The sequence below is a fragment of the Rattus norvegicus genome, chromosome 1, assembly GCF_036323735.1.
Source record: "Rattus norvegicus strain BN/NHsdMcwi chromosome 1, GRCr8, whole genome shotgun sequence".
In the NCBI taxonomy this organism is placed as follows: Eukaryota; Metazoa; Chordata; class Mammalia; order Rodentia; family Muridae; genus Rattus; species Rattus norvegicus.
In genome coordinates this window covers 256,641,967-256,662,304 of record NC_086019.1, presented here as the reverse complement: position 1 = coordinate 256,662,304, position 20,338 = coordinate 256,641,967, and the positions used below count along the sequence as shown (strand labels likewise).

The 20,338-nt window shown below is 45.8% G+C and overlaps 1 protein-coding gene and 1 pseudogene across 4 annotated transcripts in view; both read left to right on the top strand.

Moving 5' to 3' along the window:
• The first annotated feature begins 2,866 nt into the window (after nt 1–2,866).
• On the top strand, nt 2,867–3,307 carry LOC134484835 (small ribosomal subunit protein eS12-like; annotated as a pseudogene).
• A 5,181-nt stretch (nt 3,308–8,488) lies between these two features.
• The window catches only part of Cfap43 (cilia and flagella associated protein 43), an 87,259-nt gene continuing 75,409 nt past the window's right edge, over nt 8,489–20,338 (top strand). For 2 of the 4 annotated variants that reach the window (XM_008760497.4, XM_345041.10), the window contains exons 1-3: nt 8,489–8,752; nt 9,874–10,127; nt 14,464–14,560. In XM_008760497.4, the coding sequence (XP_008758719.1) occupies nt 8,664–8,752; nt 9,874–10,127; nt 14,464–14,560 (440 nt within the window). In that variant the 5' untranslated portion in view covers nt 8,489–8,663. The remainder of the gene's footprint in view (nt 8,753–9,873; nt 10,128–14,463; nt 14,561–20,338) is intronic. The other 2 variants (XM_039101433.2, XM_039101434.2) reach the window with 2 other exon arrangements.

Genomic DNA, 20,338 nt, shown 5'->3' with positions numbered 1-20,338 from the left:
CCACCTGGAGATGGCCAAAACAGAGATGCTCAGAGTCAGTCCATCCCTCCAGGCAGAAGGTCTTCTTGTCTGCCTTCACACAGGACTCCAGCCCCGACCTCCATACCTCCCACACCCACTCCACTGACATGCCTTGGTAGTGCAAATTGTACCGACATCGGGCTTCTGACCCTTGGTGCTAGCTAGGAACCCCTGAGCCCTACTCTCAGCCCCATCTCTGCCCCCAAGATTTCCAACATTCCAGAGGGGTCTAGCTGTAGCCTGTGACTCTCTGGAAATGGCCTAGCCACCTGGAGGGTCTTTTCCTTTTTCTGTCAGTACTAACTTACTATAAGCCACCAACCCTACTGTCACCCACAGAGGCGCATTTCGGCATATACAAAAGAGCACACATCTGGATGTCTGGATGTTATTAGCCTCAGAATGTGATTGTGCTTTCAAAATTCCATCCACAAAACATTTGTTTGGAAACCTAGAAAGAGCACAAGCTGATTTAAGCACACTGGGCTGAGGGAATTTAGCCTTTTGAGTCTATAGAAAAAAAAAAAGATCTGGCCAGAGAGTGTGCATAAACTGCTGTGTTCTTTCTTAGGCGTGAGGAGAGTCTGCCTGCCAGGATCCACATAGCGAGTGGTTAAAAGCTAGTAACTCCGGTGCTATTTACGAAAGAATATGTCTGGGGTTTGTTTCCAGCTCTACTATTGGAAGAGCAGAGAATGCCCTTGGAGCCAGCTCCAGTGTTGATCCTGGCTTCACCAGAACTATGGAACAAAGTGTCAAGTAACTTAAGTGGCTGATGCATCTAACGATTGCAGCCCAGAAATGGCAGCAGGTGGAACTTTCCATCTAGATGGACTAGCAAACATGAGCTCTTCAAATAAAGAAAGAAAAATATACAGTTACAGAAGACATTATTGGTCATCCTAGAGATCATGCCCAGGTCCTAGCAGCTGAGAACATAGCACTCAAATATCTGGGCAGATATCTCTATTGGCCACAGTTAAAATGCCACAGAGCGATACATTTCGTAGCTGTAATCTTCAATAATTAGCCCGAAGAGATTAATCTGAACCGACTACATTGCAAGAAGATGAAAAATTAAAAACCCTGGTGACAAGAAATAGTTTCCAACCTTCCATGCAATGCCTACCTTCACTGCCCAGATCTGTCTGTCTGATACAGCAATCTTCTGCCCCTTTTCAGGAGAGCGATGGGTAATTTCATACTGTTCAATTTATACTCTGTATTGACAGGATCAAGTTCAGGTTGTTGAAGGTCTTATTAACTGCCTCACAGATGATGTTCTAATAAAAACTTTTATTTTTATATGTTATGAATAACTGAATTATCTGACTATTAGCTTTTACAACACCCCATTCCAGATATCAGGGACTGCTCAAGATGAGCTCCAGCCATTTCTTTTTCTTTTTTTTTTTTTTTTTTTGGTTCTTTTTTTCGGAGCTGGGGACCGAACCCAGGGCCTTGCGCTTCCTAGGTAAGCGCTCTACCATTGAGCTAAATCCCCAGCCCCCAGCCATTTCTATAAACCTGAAGACACCTTGCATGCCGGGAGTAAAAGAACTTGGAAGGTAGATCATCTCATAAGATCATCCAAACAGGAGCCATCATCTTGGGGGAACCGAATTGTCCACACAAGCGATAAAGACTCCTTCAAGGTCACTGAGCCACTGTTCAGCCAAATCATAGCCTGGCCAAACCACAGCCTGACCAAATCATAGCCTGACCAAGCCACAGCCTGATCAAGCCACAGCCTGACCAAGCCACAGCCTGATCAAGCCACAGCCTGACCTAGCCACAGCCTGACCAAGCCACAGCCTGTCCAAGCCACAGCCTGACCAAGCCACAGCCTGACCAACACTGTTTAATGGAGCATGCCTCTTACCACTCCCCAAATTCTTCTTCTATTTAAATCTAAAGCCATGTTAGCACCCTGAAGGAAGGACAAAATACTAAAATGGCCATTTTATTTAAAACCTTTTCATACAATTTTACAATTACTTTCATTTCTTTCTTTGAGTCAGAGTTGGTCCTCTAGCCTAAGGCTTTGGTTACATAAGCTTTTCTGTTTGGTTTCATTAATTCTGGAGCTGCCCACAGCAGGGGAAACAGATTTTATCAAAGAGTTTCCATGGAAAGATACTGGCTAAATGACAGAGTGAACAAGCTAAAAAGCTAGTCTGATCAGTGAAAAAATTAAATACACACACATACACACACACACACACACACACACACACACACCTCCCAATAGTGTTACGACTGGACATCACCTTTTAGACATGTAAAGTGAAAGACATTGACAACTGCAGCACACGTGCATGTGGCAGAATTAGAAAACAAAAACAAAAAAAGCCCCATCAACATCCTTTAGGAGAGTATGTCCCTCCAACAGGAAGGACGAGAATGGAGGAGGGCCAGTTCCTGTTGTTCAAGGGATGATTCAAGGATTTTGGCCACTTTCTGGAAGACAGCTTGTAGCCAATGGCCCTGCTGTGACACAGGATGAAGTGGGGACAGGACACAAGGGAACTTCCTGTGCAATTTTTTACTATGTAATTTGGAAAAAATGATTTAAGAACGTGATCTTTTATTATTATTTTTTTTTTCCGGAGCTGGGGACCGAACCCAGGGCCTTGCGCTTCCTAGGCAAGCGCTCTACCACTGAGCTAAATCCCCAACCCCTATTATTATTATTTTTGAGACAGGATCTCTCTACATAGTCCTGTTTATACTAGAACTCACTTCTTAGACCAGTCTGGCCACCAACTCACAGAGATCCACCTGCCTTGCTGCATGCTGAGATAAAGTGTGCTCTGAGCCCAGCTAAGAACCTGGGGTCTTTAGAATGGACAAGCACCGTTTCCCTGCCACTGCTGAGGCCTGCAGTCTACCACCATGGCTGAGGAAAGCATTTGCTGCTAGAGGTGTGATGGATGTCAATACTCCAAGAGGTGCTGAAGACCACCCTTGTCCACGGTGGCCCAGCACATAGCTCACATAAAGCTGCCGAAGCCATAGACAAGCACCAAGCCCCTCTATGCCGTACTTGCACCCCATTGTGATGAGCCCACATATGTGACATTGGTGGAGGCACTTATTCTGAGCACCAAATCAACTTAATGAAGGTTAATCACAACTGGAAACTAGGGGAATGGGTAGCCCTCTGCCAAATGATGGGGAGGGAAAACTGTGTAAAATGGTTGGTTGTAGTTGGGGAGTGATTGAGGATTACAGCAAAGGATCTCAGGCCAAGGATGTTACCAAAGCATACTTTGCATGCAAGTAATGAATAAATAAATAAATAAATAAATAAATAAATAAATAAATAAAATTTTTGGCTCGTGGGGTAAAAAAAAGAGTGTAAAACCTTCTACTGTTACAAGGCAACTGTCAGCAGTGAGGTGGTGGCACACATCTTTAATTCCGGCACTTAGGAAGCAAAGGCAGGTGGAGGGTCTCTGTGAGTTCAAGGACAGCCCGGTCTACAAAGCTAATTCCAAGATAGCCAGGGTTACAAAGAGAAACATTGTCTTTAAACAAACAAACAAAAAAAAGCAATTGTGTAGTAGAACTATATAGGCAATTATGAAAACATGTTTAAATACATTATTAAATGAAAATACTGCAGATAAGTATGTAAGAGATAAGGGTTTTTATTCCCTAAGTATTGAGTGCCGTCTCAATAATACCAGCTCATAGATGAGAAACTTAGAGGTCAGAGGTCAAGCGACTTTCTCAAAATCAGTACACTTTAAAAGAGCAGAGCTGGACTTCCAACTGCAGTCTGGTCCCAGACTCTCCTAAAACTGCTACCGTATTGTGTCCATTCTAAGAGTCACATCTCTTCACAGCTTAAAATCTCCAAACACAGGGACATATCTTAAAAAGGCTGTAGGCTGGGTGACCACCCAGCTCCTGTTTGAATGTCCAGGATGAACGCCTATGGCCTGGGATAAAATCCCCAGAGAGTAAAACCGCACTCGCTGCTCCCTTAAACTAAAAGGTATAATTCTCACAGAGGCCGGAACTCAGAGGTAACAGACCCTGGAGACTACAGGCAAGATTTGAAACTGAATTCAGAAGAGCTGGGTTCAGAACGAGCAGGTTGTCATCTGCCATTTCCTTATTTTAGGCTCGACAGGATAAAAATCTATTCCTAAATGAGTTAGTTGTGTTACGAAAACAAGTTTGACTGAGCTTTAAAAAGTGATTTCTATGAGTGCAAAGTAAAGCCCTCCAATTCTGTTGTAAGGTACCTGACACATAGTTTCCCCTTCCAGCTCATCTTATATTTAATTCAAGGCGGTCAGTCCACTTCCTCATGGTTCTCCTCCTCATTTGCTTTGTATCTTTTAAGAAAACTGTGCTTATTTGAATACTAAGAGCAAACAGAAGCCCCATCGGCCACACTTCCGCTCTCCATTTGGACCGACTACAAGACGGGGCCACACATCTGTACTGAACATTTTACTAAACATTTTACATAAAAGTCCAAGTCGTTTTGTTTGAGACAGACTCTTGCTGTATAACCCAGGCTGGCTTTGATTTCCCGGTCCTCCTGCCCCAAATCCCCAAGTTGCTAAAAGTTCTTTTTGCACTGTTTCATCTGATCTTCACAAAAGCACCGTGAGGGCATCCAGGGAAATGTCATCGGGGAAAAAAAAAAGGCATGGGAACTTAGGAGATGTTGCTGGTCTTCTCAGTTACCACAGCCTATTAAGAGACACACAGAGAGAATCTGAGCTCATAGTTTGAGAGCTCACTTCTCTAAATGCTAGGTTCTGAGTAGATCATCTGAAGGCAGATACAGTCTCTTCGCACTGTGGTTTCGTCGACTCTAGCTTTTATCTGAGAGCACAACATGGCGCTTATTCTCAGTGCAATGATAGGAAAGCCACAGAGCATGTGTGCTGGTTTAGGCAAGCCCTCTGCTCTAGTCCAAAGGAACTCGGAAACATGAAAGACCCCAGAGGACTAGGCATCAGCAGAAAAGTCAGATTAAACGATTAGAAAAATAGAAGGTGCTGATGGGTGTCACTGTCATTAAGCTTCTGTGAGAAGTTAAGACAAATTGAAATAAATAGGGAACCCAGTAAGAGAGAGAAAGGAAACCCCAAACCTCGGAGGTTCTGACTGGTTACCCACTAAACTCGCTGTCAACAGCTGAATTATCACAAGATAATAGAACCGAGGCCAGAACGTTTATACTCTATGTACTCCTGACTGAACCAAGGTGAAACCAGTGGGGTTCAGATGGCTGCACACACGGTAAACAAAGAGGAGGGAGTGTTAGCAAGGAACCTATCCCCCCACCCCCCGGACTTCCTCAGTCATTGTCCAGAGTCAACTCCAGTGTCACACACTTTGTCGGAGCAGAATCTCCGCATTCCCTTGGGACTGACACAAAATCCACCGCTTCTGAGGTCATGCCACTGAGTGATCCATTATTGGATTCTCACCAGGCTGGCTTTAAAAATAACACCTCTGACATGCCTGGTAACGGTTGCCCTGGTTACTCTGCAGAAACATGAAGGCGTTTTGCTCAAATCTCTGACTCTCTCCTGGTGCCTGCACAGCTACCTAGTGGGCGGCAAGAATGAGATAAAAGGCCTGATGTCTTTATGTCGTGTCTGATCCATTTGCAACCACTGAGTAGACACTGCTTAGCTCCGCCTGCCATCTGGCCGATTGTCTGAAAATGCTTCGTTCAAGACGACAGTACAGAGAGAACTTGCCTTAGTGCCTATCAGAGCAAACATGCACCTTTTCTCCTCCAGTCTGGGGTGCCTCAGCATCTGTCCCTCACTCTATTACTAGGCTCAGAGAAAACCAGAAGACCAGGGTATTCATGACACATACTGACATTTTTAATACTCTGACTTCATATCTCCTCAACTCGGAGAGTTTGGTGGTTTGAATATGCTTGGGGCACGGGAAGTGTCACTATTAGGAGGCCTTGTTGGAGTAGGCGTGGCCTTGTTGGAGGAAGTCTGTCACTGTGAGGGTGGGTTTTGAAGTCCTATGCTTAATCTCTGCCCAGTATGGAAGCTTTCCTGGTTGCATGTGGAAGAGAGTTTCTTGTCTTGTCTTCCAATCCAAGTTATAGAACTCTCAGCTCCTTTTTCTGGCACCATGTCTGGCTGGACACTGTCATGCTCCCCACTTGGATGATAAGGGACTGAACCTTTGAACCTGTAAGCCAGCTCCTGTTAAATATTGTCCTTTATAAAAGTCGCATTGGTTATGGTCTCTCCTCACAGCGATGAAACCTTAAGTGTTTTGTTTTGTTTTGTTTGCCCCTTCCCATGAACATCCACAGACATCGCTGGCTATTCACAATAGTGGACGAGCTACTGTCAGAGATGCAGCTCATCCTCCTACTACAGTCCAAAAGGCCACTCGTGCCAAGGTTTAATCACTGCTAACTTAGTCTGACCCACCATCACCCAGGCTGTTCAACCATAAAGCATTCTTTTCTAGTCACAGGTCACTGTGTCCTGGTGATGTCAGCAGCAGGAGACTCAGACGTATGCTCTGTCAAAAGTCTATATTTATACCACAAAGTAGATGTTACTTGTGAGCTCATTGCTCTAAAATACATAGCATATAGGAAGGCACAAATGGTCATTTATGTTTCTGAAGTAACTCATTCACTGCCATTGTTGGTGATGTCAGGGAGGGAAGGATTGCTCCACATCTCCATGCTGTTTCACCTAATTGGGAGTGGAGAAGTGTCCAGACTCAGGTAAAGACCAGGATCTGGGTCTTACCTACACACACACACACACACACACACACACACACACACACACACACACACACAGTGGACATGTACACACCGACATTCATAAACCTAACCATGCATGCATACACAGGAATTGCAGGACAAACCAATAGGAAGAAGATTCAGAGTTTGTTAAGGATAAGCCCAGTGTGGTAGAAGGCAGAAGCAGGCCAATCTCTATTAATCTGAGGCCAACCTGGATTTACAAAAGGTTAGACAGGACTAAGACCCTGTCTCAAAAAACGGAAGAACAGAAGAACGCAAGGAGTGAACAAAGCACACCCCAGAGTGTGGGCATGGGCTTCTCAAAGAAGAATTTATTAAAACTTACTTTTAGCATAGATGTTTGGGTACGGAGCTTAAGAGAAAGAACGATTCCCAGGAGATAAAAAATAAAACAGACTAGTGTGGATGTGGGATTCTCAAGAGAGTCCCAACTGAGTGTCTTAGCATTAACCTTATATAAATTTTGACAGCTTTCAGTTACATCTCAAAAGACTGTGTGTGTGTGTGTGTGTGTGTGTGTGTGTGTGTGTGTGTAAGAGAGAGAGAGAGAGAGAGAGAGAGAGAGAGAGAGAGAGAGAGAGAGAGAGAATTATAGGAGGTCCCTTAAATGAAGTTAAAACGGTGATGTATGACTTGTAGGGTGAAAGGAAATTCTGATGAGAGTCCTAGAAAACTTCAGGTGTACGGCTTGGAAAGCAGTAAAACCTCAAGCCAATGCTAATGGTATTGGTATAAGTGTTGCAGCTCTGCCCCGGATGCTGCCATGTTTCCCCAACGGGAGTGTAGAAGTTCTGCTTCTCTGGAGGGGATGATTTCCCCAGCGAAAGTGTTACATTTCTGCTGGAATGAAGGTGTTAAGAGTTCTGCTCAGATAGGGGGAAGGTTCCCCAGCCAAAACTCTGCACTGGCAAAAAGTGTTACAGCTCTGCTCTGAGAGGTCTCCTGGCAAACCGGAGCCACGAAGTCACACTGCATAGCAAACCTCACACAAGAGACTTCCTGGGAGGTTAAAAACCCGGGCGACCCAAGCCGAAGCCAGGGCTTATAAATGATTTCTTGGGGGGGGGGGAGCGCTTTCCAGAATGAAGATTTACAGGGTGGTGATTGGTGAGATTTCAATACCTGAGCTCAGGGATTGGTGGGTTTTCCTGATCAGGGATTGGTGAGTTTTATGCTACATTTGGGATGTTTGATTCTCAGCTGCCAGATTCTAGCTAACGGGCTTTCCTTTCTCTTGGCTCCACGGTTCCCCATCTTTCTGTCCTACCTCAGTATCATTCTTGTAACTACACACTGACGCTGCGGATTTATTTCTTCAAATGTTTGATACTCTCTTCCTTTGTCTCTCTTTTTAAAAAAAATCCCCTTTCTTCAACTTACTTGAACACACCCATAGTTTATTACTATAGGGTAAAAGGGCTAGGGAAAGAACACTGTGACCCTGACTTGACTGGAATCCCACCAATCCCTTAGCTTGCCCTTTGGATTCTGATTTGGCTTTCCGTCCACTGGGTTCCGAGCGGGCTCAACCAGTGCTGGGAAATAAATGAAATACTCCCGGCGCGTTGCTAGGAGCAGCATGGCAGGGGCACCATGCAAAATTAATAGCGGCCTTGACATTTATTAATACTGAAACTATTTGCCGAGGAGGAGTCACTCCAGCATCCACAGCCCAGGGTCCCCTGGCTCGGCTTCGCTTGCCGCTCGCCTATAGGCGGGCCAGCCAGCCAATGGGCGCGGGGTTCCCGGTCTCCCGGATACAGATGTAAACAGTGGAGTCTTCGCGGGCGTCTTAGCCCGACCCGGCAGGGCTACGGAGTAACGGCCGCAGCCCCGGGTGGGCTGAGTCGGCATGTCGCAAGGCCGGGAGCGCGACGAGGCCTCTGCCACAGTCATACCCTCTGCCTCTGCCCATTACTCCGGAGCCTCCCTGTCGGTGAGGTGCGGCACCGCGGCCGCACGGAGCTCGGGGCGGGGGTGGGAGCACCTCGGACCCTGCAAGCAGACTCGCTCTGCTTCTCCACCTCCCCACCCCACCCCATCCTCTTGGTCACCTGACCAGATGACCGGCGCTCAACTTCCCACCTCACCACACTGCTCTCCTGCTAATGGACCCTCGCTTGTTTGCCCAGCATCTCTCTCCTCCATCTTCCGTTTCTGCATCCTTTCCCGCCTCGGTATTCCCCACAGCGGTCAGCCCCAGAGTTCCTGCAGCCCATTCCGCCCTCCTCTTCATCAGCATCCTCTTAGGCGACTCCCTCCCTTCTAACTCCTTCCTTCTCACTCCGGATTCAGGTGCACAGTTGCTGGGCCTTAGACATCTGGAAAAGCTCTAACAAGACTTTTCTGTCCCTCCACGTTCTGGAGGACTGTTTGCAATTCAGCATCGTCCTCTGTCACTGCTGTGCGTTTCCATGTCATTGGGGTGGGGGGCGGGGACTCAGAAAACCTATGTCCTTCACTCTCTTTCCTCCATTTTCAAATATATCTTTAATATTTAAATAAACTAGAGTTTTCCTTATCTCAGACTTTCCTTCCATCACATACATACTACACAATCCTAAATGTACCTTTTATGTTCTAACTCCTTTGTCCCTGTGGATTTCATATTCTATCCGTCCCTGTTTTTAATTTGTATTTTTTTAGGTCTAAAATAGCCACGTATTCTTCATGTGTGTAAATTATAAGCAAGTCACGGGCTTGCAACCACATAGCCTGCTGTCCTACTCAAAGGGGTTTTTTGTTTAGTTGATTTTTTAAATTGATTTTGAGTTTAGTTTTTAAAAGAAAAGAACTCTGGATACTTCGTTTTCTACAAGTTCCTTTTTACCTAGTGAGCCATCTCACTGGCCCCAGACCTATTGATTTTTACATTTCTATAGGCCATTGACTCATGCTGGTCTCACAGTGAGCATGTGTGTCCACCCAAAGGACAGAAACAGTAAGGGTGCTAAAAAAAATGGCGCAGATGTGTTTCAAAGATTGGGATGGCTTTGCAGTTGCTGTGCTGTAATGGAAACGAGCGTGGATTTTTACTGATGGTGATCTATCTTTTCTCAAAGATGGGTGCAAGGATTCCCTAGTCAGAACGTTCATTTTGTCAATGACAACACCATCTGCTACCCTTCTGGGAACTATGTAATATTCATTAACTTGGAAACCAAGAAGAAGACTGTACTCCAGTGTATTAATGGGATCGTGGGCGTCATGGCAACCAATGTCCCCGGTGAAGTCGTGGCTTTCTCTGACCGCAGACTTAAACCCATCATCTACATATACAGCTTTCCTTCACTGACCAGAAAAATCAAGTTAAAAGGTATCTGGGAGACCCTCCCCCTCCCACCCCCACCCCTGGAACTGAGGGCGTTTGTTTTGTTTGTTTTTCTGAGGTTTCTCTGTGTAGTCCTGAGTGTCCTGGGACTCACTCTGTAGACCAAGCTGGCCTAGAACTGAGAGATCCACCTGCTTCTGCTTCGCAAGTGCTGGGATTAAAGGGGTGCACCACCACGCCTAGCTGGCTGCTGAGAAAAAGTTTTATGTGAAGAAATCTAGTTCTTATGAATGAAGGTGTTTTGTGTTGTGAAAGGTTGTTTTAAACGCATGCTGATAAGCTGACCACAGAAGGTTTAACCCAGTATGCCACAGCCTTCTGGCTTAACCATGGTGTGCTTCCTGCCAACACTGCATTACTCCAGAAACTAGCTAAAAGGGCACAATCATCCTGTTGTGGTAGCACACACCTGTGGACCCAGAAACTTAGAGGCTGAAAAGGAAGGCTTATCTTGAGCCTGTGAGCTAGCAACTAGCCTGGGCAAGTTAGAAACAACTACTTCCTCAAAAAACACACCAATTGACTCCCAGCCCAGACCTAATAAACCAACACCTTAGTTTGTACAAGATTTCTCAGGTGATTCACACGCATTTTAAACCATGAGAAACCCAGGGTTGCAGACCTGGCCTCTTCTGGAACAATGTTTCTTCTTCTCTCCTGGTGATTTATTGGAATAGCAAACACAAAAACAAGTCTGAACCTCCCGGTTCTTAACCACAAATGGGGCTAAACACACAAAACAGGCACTTATCCGCAGCTATGCCTCCAGGAGCCTCTAACTAACGATCCCTGCCCCCATTTAGGACAACCTGAATGGGAGAGTGGTGATTACACAGGCCTGTAATCCAGACTTTGGAAAGGTGAGGACGAAAGGTCCAGATTCTACAACCAGCCCAACGAAAAATAAGGCTCTGCCTGGGACAAAACTAACAGTTATAGCCCACGTGCCCAGCGCAGTCAGGAAACTCATCCCTGGCAGTGCCTTAGTTTCAGAACCACACTGGGTCAAGTCATCTCCATCTCTGTAGTTTACAAGTTATTTCTGGGGAAACAGTTCAGTGTTCTTCCCAGATTAAGATGCCTTAATGAAAACATATTCCAGTCCTAAACTGGGAACTGTCTGTGTGGACTGCAACCACGATTCATGTCTAAGATGCCCTCAGCTTAGCTTTGTTCCTCCAGCCCTGGGCGTTATTAATCAGAAGTTAATTCAAACCAGTGGACAGCATCCATATTGAATCACAAGTCTAAGAAGAATTCGTGGTAAAAACTGAGATTAATCATCGAGGAAATCTGTTATCATCAGTGTCATTAAGATCATCCAGAAGGCCTAACCAATATGATAAAATTTTAACAAAAATATATAGCTTAGGGACAGAACATTATAGGTGATGCGGTCATCTGCTAGGACTTAGTAAGGAATGTTTGGTTAGATAATGGGTGCAGAATAAACGCCCATGCACATAGGGTAAATGTAATACACACACATGCACTATATATATATATGTATGTGTATGTATGTATGTATGTATGTATGTATGTATGTATATCTGTAGGGGCAGAGTCCAGAATAGAAAAAAAGGTTGTTATAAATACATTTCTAATATTTGTCACAGAGTCATGGGCTCACTGTTTTTGAGAGCAGGGAGGATCTAAATGATTCCAGAGTTTCCGGAATAAACAAGAGAAGAAGGCAGCAAGGCAGAGGGTCTTTGTCACATCACGGTGCTCAGGAATTAGGAGAGCAGTGTTCCTTTGGGGCCACCCAGGTCAGTAGAGGCGCAAGGATGACTAGATCCAGAACAATGAGATCTATGATGAAGAAACTCACACTCCAAAGGACATAGATTGTTCAACAGCGATGTTAAGAAAAATCGAATATTTGAACTAATGTGTCAAGATCGGCATCCTGCTCGTCATAACACACATCACACAAAAACGAGATTCAACATGAGCAAGGCCATGGAAAAGTAGTAGAAAGTACAAAGGATGCTATAGCTATTTCAGGTCAGAGATGAGCCTACAACCCTATGTATAAGGGCTGGTATATTACTAACAAATGTTAAACCACAAACACCGGATCACAAAAAAAAAAAAAATAGCATGCACATAGAATGAGGAAAATATATTTTAAAATATCATTGAACGTCCTCACGGCACTTATGAACCTTAAAGGAGTAGCATCTCATAAGAATGCATGGCAAGGGACTTCCCAGGCAGATCACAAACCGTAAGCAATCAATTATATTAAAACTATCGGATGACAATTGCTTTTGAAAAGCTTAGGGCCGGCAAGATGGCTCCGCAGATAAAAGTTCTCCTTTCCTAAGCCAGAGTTCAAATCCCAGAACCCATGTAAAACTGGAAGGACAGAAAGTGACCCCATGTGGGAGACTCCAACACATGCTCACCCACATAAACGCAAGCATGAGGGCACCATAGATGATCGTGGCTTCAATCCAGGGGCTGTTTCTTCCAGTCTGCCTCAGTGGTGGTTTTGGAGCCAGTCAGAGCGTTGGGAAGTTGGTAGCCTCTTGATTGCTGGCAGTGGGATCCTGCAGGCTGATAAACTGATGGAGCCCTTCTGGGTCCGCTGTGAGATCGGAAATCAGTGTTATGGAAATGTAGTGACCTGATACAGCTATAGGTCCATGTACAGAGGAGTTAAACCCTGGTACATGAACAGTGGTAAACATGTTTAAAAGAACCCCAGGGAGGGTTATTATTGCAAACATTATAAATTACATTTTTTTTAAAAAATTAGGAACATGATAAAATGTTCAGTGTAATGTAAACGAAAAACTACGAAAAACTAATAGAACACTGTGCATGAGCTCAACTGTCTTTTTAAAATGAGGTATACCGCGTATGATATTCAATCAATGCTTACTGCAACTGTGAATAGCAGAGTTCTGTATACAGAGGGTATATTGGGATGGACTTCATGTGTAAACACACAAGGAAGACCCTGAACATCATAGTGCACACCTGTAAGCCCGGCAGTAGGTTGGAAGAGACAGGAGGATCTGTAGTCAAGGCTATCCTCAGCTACCTAGTGAATCCAAGGCCAGCCTGGGCTCCATCGGGTTCTGTCGAAAAAAAAAAAAAAAGATCAGGAAGAAATTTACCAAATTTGATGTTAGAAATATAGATATAGATATTTTTCTCTAGGCTTGTAAAAATTCTCTTCAAAAACTATATTTGAATTTATAGTAATATAACATTATATAGCAATTAGAATACTAATGTTGACAATTAAGAAAATGACTGCAGGATATAAAGTAGTTGCATTAAGGTCTCATCCCACAGAAAATGTATTTATTTTTCATTTTGCATCTCATTCTCAATAAATACATATTGTTTTCTTTGTTAGTCCATGCTAAATAAATTCAATGACAATCACATTTTAGGGATATACTCTGGTCTCTCTAACGTAGAAAGTACAGGGCTGAAGAGATGATTCAGCAGTTAGGAGCATATACGGTTCCCACAGGGGAAGGGTTGATCCCAGCACCCCCAAGTTCACAGCCACCTATAACTCCAGCTGAAAGAGATCTAACACCCTCCTCTGGACTCTGCAGATATCTGCACACAAGTGGCATACAGTCTAACACATGCACACAGCACACACACACACACACACACACACACACACAGAGAGAGAGAGAGAGAGAGAGAGAGAGAGAGAGAGAGAGAGAGAGAGAGAGGAGATATGTAAAAACAGAAACGGTCATTAAAGTACCCAGAGTAAGCACACAAGCACAAACACCAAGGCCGAGCTCGGGCCTGTGTAGCCACCACACTAAAGAGCAGGTCAAGGAGAAGTCAGCTCTGCCCCTCATTGGGCCTCCCCAAGACCCGCCTTTCGAGCATCTCATTGCCAAGGCTTTTAACGTGAATAAAGAAAGTTGTTCTCACGACTGGAAAAAAACTGAATTGCGGGCCGGATACGGCCTAAGGACTTATAAAATTCGTATTAATAATGTCTGAGACACTTGACGCTTCAGTAACTGTTCTAATCCCAGTGTTCATATTTGTAGACATGTCGGGGCCATTCATTTCAAATCAGGCTGAGACACTCCGTGTACTTTGCTCAGTACTGCACCAAAGTCTGAAGACAGTTGAGCTAACCTCAACTACATGGGAAGAGCCTGTTTGTAACAAAATAGGACAAAAACACCTCTCAGGCAAGGGCTAGAAGGTAGCTTGCCTCCTGGGGAAGTACTTTAGAGGCGTATGCCAATCTCTGAGGAAGGGAAGCATTTGTGAGGCAGTGAGCTCATCTGGATGTGACAGTCGAGTCCTGGATTTTGTCTTTTAGGCGACATCCTCCTAGACTACAATCTGCTTTGCTTCAGTTACTGTGGCACCTACCTGGCCAGTTACTCGTCTCTCCCAGAGTTTGAGCTGGCCCTCTGGTAAGTCCCAGCACCCTGCAGTGCTCCCCAACCCGCAAGCCCAGGTTTCACCAGAATCTTCCACCTCTGAATTTTACCAAAGGGGATCCAAATGGAAAACCCTAAACAAGGGATAGAGGGAAGAACCACTCTCCTGATCAGGTGATTTAATGACATCTTCATGCTCAGGTATGAAATGTGTCAGGACAGAAGCCGTGACAGCCGAACTACCACCTTCCCTTCTTAGTGACATGCGCAGTATTTCCTTAACCAGGGTGAGGAACACAAGTGCCTAAAGGTCTTTTCTTTCCCCAGAGCAAACGGATCTTTTTGACTTACCAGCATGCTTCCTGCCTGTGCTCAAAGATGGTCTGTGTGCTCGAGCTCAGTTTGGAGTGAGCAGTTCACTCGGACTGGAACATTCTACCTCATTGGCCAGCCAGGCAGAGAAACCTGTGGGTTAGACACATCCGTGTCCATGCCGGGTCCTTTCATGAGGCCAACTTTGTGGGTGCATTCTCTGCCCTCTTTGGCACAAACCTCTCTGGAGAGAGAGTTGGGATTTGTTTTACCGATGGGAAGTGCTAAATGTTCCTGGGGTGACTTGAGAACACCCTTTGAAGACCAGCTTTTCTACACAAAAATCTAAGATTCCTGGCTCAGAGAGCCAACTTTAACTTACGGTTTGTGTAATCCCCCTGCCACCCTGTCTTTCTCTCTCTCACACTACTTATCTATCTATCTATCTATCTATCTATCTATCTAGATATCTATGTAGATATCTATCTATACGTTAGTATTTCATTTTAGTGGGCATTTTCTTTGCCTGTGAGTTCTGAGAACCAAACCTAGATCCCCTGAGGGCACACTAGGTGCTCTTAACTGCTGAGCCATCAAAAGCTAAGCATAGTCTAGCATTTTATAGTCCCAGCACCTGAGAGGCTGAGATAGGAGGATTGTGGTGACTTCAAGGCTAGCCTTGGCTATGAAGTTTTGGGTCAACCTGGACACCTGCTCTAAAGTAGAAAACTCTGGGGGGGGGCGTGGAGAGAAAGGAAGAGAGACGGGGAGGAAGGAGAAGGAAGAGGAAAGAAGGGAGCAATCTATTGAAGACTTGTGATGTAGTGCACTGGTAAAATGTTTTCCAATCACACCTGATGCACTCAGATTACACAAACACTCACACACACACACACACACACACACACAGAGAGAGAGAGAGAGAGAGAGAGAGAGAGAGAGAGAGAGCGAGCTTTACTGAGATATAACTCATGTATACCGAACTGTTCATATATTAAGTATACAGTTTAAATTTGGGGTGGTGCAAGCACCCTTGAAGCCATCGTCATAGAGCAACAAATACACCCCTTATCCATAGTTTCCTTGTACATCCCGGTTCCTGGCCCCACACACTCTTAACCCCCGGTCACCCCAGTCAGCCTCTGGTGTGTTTCTGTCACTCAGGATTGACACATTTCATGTAAGGTCCTGTCCACGCATCCTGCTCTGTCTGCTTAGATGCTCCTTCAAGGGTCTGGAAGTCGGCTAATGCTGTGCATCTCAGCAGTTTCCTTTGCTGTTCCATGGGACGAGGATGTGTGCATCTGCACGCTGCTCTCCAGAGTCTCTCTTTATGAGGGTTGTCATCCTTTTATGACAGATGTCTTCATGATCCAGAGAGCCTGCACACATGACTCGGGGGAGGGACAGCAGTCCGTGAGCCTGGCCCACAGAGGAGGGCATGGCTAAGTACTTGTAGGTGAAGTACAAGAATAATTACGTCTCTATGCCAAAGCACTTGACCACACTCTTCTCCGAGGCCAGGCATACAGATACAGCATCAGCTGTTTTGTAAACACTCCACTCTGTAAAGCGTGCCTGTCCCTATCACTGGGGCCTGCTAATCAATACACAAAGAGGGCAAAGTCCCATTTCTTTGGAGTGTCAAACACAGGTCAAAGCAAGGGACAGAGTCTACGTTTTGTCAGGGAAAGCTGGTGGGAAAAATGCTTCCCAGCCTCATGCTGGAAACAGCTAGCTCCAGTGCTCTCTCTCTCTCTCTCCACGTTTAATTGTTTTATTCTTAAGCTACTTGTTAAATTGCTGGGTAATGATTAAGCCTGGAGAGACTGAGATAGCTCACGTGATCTTAGGTACATAGTACCATGTGTCAGGAGCACCCCACCTGTTTTAGTCAGGCATGGTGCAGGATGAGCATCTGAAGGCTGCTAGCAGAATTGTGACGATTTATATATGCTTAGCCCAGGGGGTGGCACTGTTGGGAGGTGTGGCCTTGTTGGAGTGGGTGTGTCATTGTGGGTGTGGGCTTAAGACCCTCATCCTAGCTGCCTGAGAGCCAGTCTTCTGCTAGCAGCCTTTAGATGAAGATGTAGAACTCTCAACTCCTCCTGCACCATGCCTGCCTGGATGCAGCCATGCTCCCTTCTTGATAATAAAGGACTGAACCTCTGAACCTGTAAGCCAGCCCCAATTAAATGTTGTCCTTTATAAGCCTTGCTTTGGTCATGGTGTCTGTTCACAGCAGTAAAACCCTAACTAAGACAAGAATACCACCCTCCAGGCGGTTAGGATGAGGGTCTTAAAGCCCACACCCACAGTGATACACCTACTCCAACAGGGCCACACCTTCTAATAGAGCCACTCCCTAGGCCGAGCATATACAAATCATCATACCATCTAATCTAAGAGTGGAGATCTCCATAGCAAATACTACAAAGCAGATGACTTAGGAAGTAGAAACTCCTTGTCTCAAGTTCTAGACCAGAATTCTAAACTCTGGGTGCGAGCAAGTTTGAGCCCTTCTGAGGGCTATAAGTGAATCTGTTCTGTGCCTGGTCAGTTCCCATAGCTGCCTTGATGGCCATTTCTGATGCTCCTAGGCCTGTAGATGCACTGCCTGATCTGTCTTCATTCACACATGGCGTTTTCCCATGTGTCTGTCTCATAATGCTCCCCCTCTCAGGAAGACATCCATGATTTTAAATTAGGAGCCAACCCCAACGTCTGCAGTCTGGCTTGATTACCTCTATTAAAAAAAAATCCTGGGGCTGGGGATTTAGCTCAGTGGTAGAGCGCTTGCCTAGCAAGCGCAAGGTCCTGGGTTTGGTCCCCAGCTCTGAAAAAAAGAAAAGAAAAAAAAAATCCTATTTCCAAATAAGGTCATAGTCTGAAGATTAGGACATTACTATATAAATGCTTGCCTCGCCCAGTAACCTATAGCAATCCTAACATATAAGGTAAGTTGGGATCAGCCTTAAGGAGGCAAGGATGTCAAGCAGGAGAGTGTCGTGCGCAAAGGTCACAAGGTCAAAGAACATAGAGCAGGGTGTGTGTGTGTGTGTGTGTGTGTGTGTGTGTGTGTGTGTGTGTGTGTGTGCACGTGCACGCTCGCACGCGCATGGATGTGCAGTGAGCCCCTATATATCAGCTTGTCTCTACTTCCCCAGTGCTGGAATTACAAGTGTCTAATGTCACACCCAGCTTCTTGTTTTTAAGTTGGGTTCTGAGGGTTCTAACTCAGACCCTTTGCTTCCAAGGCCAGCACTTTGCAAAGCAAGCCATGACTGCTGCCCCACATGTCAAAGGTTTAGTCAAGAGATCACAATAAAAGGAACAAAAAAAAAATCGCTTCTCGGCCTTTTGGCTAAGATCAAGTGTAAAAGGAACAAAAAATTAGCCATAAAAGAGATGCAGTGTGAGGCTAACCCATGAGCAGCCTAATACATGCGGATCCACCATCTAAATCGGGACACTTCTGAGAGTAAAAGCTCTTAATAATTAATGAAGAATAACAGGTCTAAAGTGGGTTCATCCTGGACGTACCTACCTATAAGCCATGCTAAAGGACACATCATTGTTTATCCTTTAGGCAAAGGGAAGTCATGAAAAGGCAGGATTAATGGAAGGTGTCAAGGACTTGGGAGGAAGGAAGTTGAGGGAGGCGATGGAGGAAGGGGAGTTGGGGGAGGGGCAAGGTAATTGAGGCTAACGGAGGGATGTGAGTGAAGGTGTCTGCTAGGCAATTGATACATTCTTTGGGGTTTGACTAACAGGGAGTCAGCTCACTGACAGAAGTGTCTTCTCTCACCAGGTGTCTGGGTGTGAGTGGCCGCCCAACCCCACTCCTGTCCTGTTGTTACATTGTTGCTTGGGTGTTGCCCTGCTCCTGTGCCTCCTCCAAAATGTGTCACCCACAAATTTGGAGGAACCATAGGAGAGGAAAAGACTTTCTGATGAGACTCATGGCTTCCGGGTTGCACATAACACTACCACTTACATCCCACTGACCACGCCTAAGAGCAGTGTGGGGCAGGCATGCAGCTGGACAAACTCCAGGGATTCTGTTCCTCAGCGGGAGAAACAGAACACAGTACGTTCCTGCCCCAGGCATCCAGGACTGAATTCCTGGAGATGAAGGAGGAAGGAGGCTGGAGATGAAGACTTGAGACTAGCTAAAACAAACGGTCAAAGTTTTGAAAGTAGACAAGAACACCTAAAGAAAGACCTAGGGACACCCGTGAGAGCTCCCAGGAAGAAGAGCCCCCAATAGGGACTCAAAAGGAGCAGTCATAAAAATGGGGAGTAGCTCTTGGTGACATGGCTTTCAGACTACCTCACCCCAGAATCCATAGAATCAATCTAATGTCTGAAGCAAAACACCAGGGACCAGTTCTTCAGGGGGGAGCACAAAGCTGGGAAGGAGGCAGAGAGGGGAGGAGCCAATAGGAGCACACACTTCTCGGCCGGCCACTGCTTGGCCTCTAGTGCAGTGGACTGCTGAATCTTGAAGGTGAATTCTTGGGAAGGTGGGTGGAGTCACTCTGTCCAGTGGCTCCTGTGTTTCAAGGATGAAAGTTTCACTGTGTAGGGTGTTGGCTCCTCTGTACTCTCAGGTTTATTGCCACCTCCTAGATTTTATACCAAGGGCCCACAGGAAGTCCTTGGGCACATGGAATCAGAGGTGTGAAGGAACGCACCATACAGAGTCAGTCAGAAGAGAGCTGTCCGCAGAGCTGGACAGCCCCTGCATCAATAGAAGAGTTGGTCAAGGTACCAGACACAGCTTTGGCGAGGGGATAGTGAGGTCTCACATAGACACTGTGACAGAGGGCCAGAGTTCTCCCAGAAGGGGGTTGTAAGTATGCCTGAGACGAAGTGGAGGTTAAACTTGGCAGGGGGTGGGAATGAACAGTTTGACACAGGATTTGGGAGTCCATTTCATTGCTTCTGTTTTGCTCAGAAGAATTGAGACTTTTCACAAATATGAAGGAAGGAGTGGGTGGGCTACAGGCCTCAGGGTATCTAAAATGGCTCCCATAGCACATGGGAGATAGAGCCATCCAGAGAACAGGAGGATGGAGCTTGTGTCAGTGTGAGTTCCCTGGAAGTAGCGAAGACGCCATAGCACCAGTGACACACATGCCCTGTGATCCTTGCTGCTGTGCTCACAGCGACCCAGGCTTCCAGTTGTATCTGTGGAGGACTGACAGGTTTGCCCGACAAAGTGGTCAAGGGAGCCAGAGATAACCAGCAAGATACCAGCAAGATTCCAGCTGTGCTGGGCAAGGGACTCAGATGGGATGGCAGGCCTGGAAGGCAGAGGGCAGCCAGGAGCAGGGCAAGTTCAGGAAACACCAGACAGTTTTCTGACCACTGCTCTGCTGGCAAGTAGGGTAAAGGAACCTCGACATCTTGGGATGCGCACACACACATTTGTGTACACATGTGTGCACACACTGTGTACACGCTTGCATGCATGTGTATGTGTGTGCACATTTG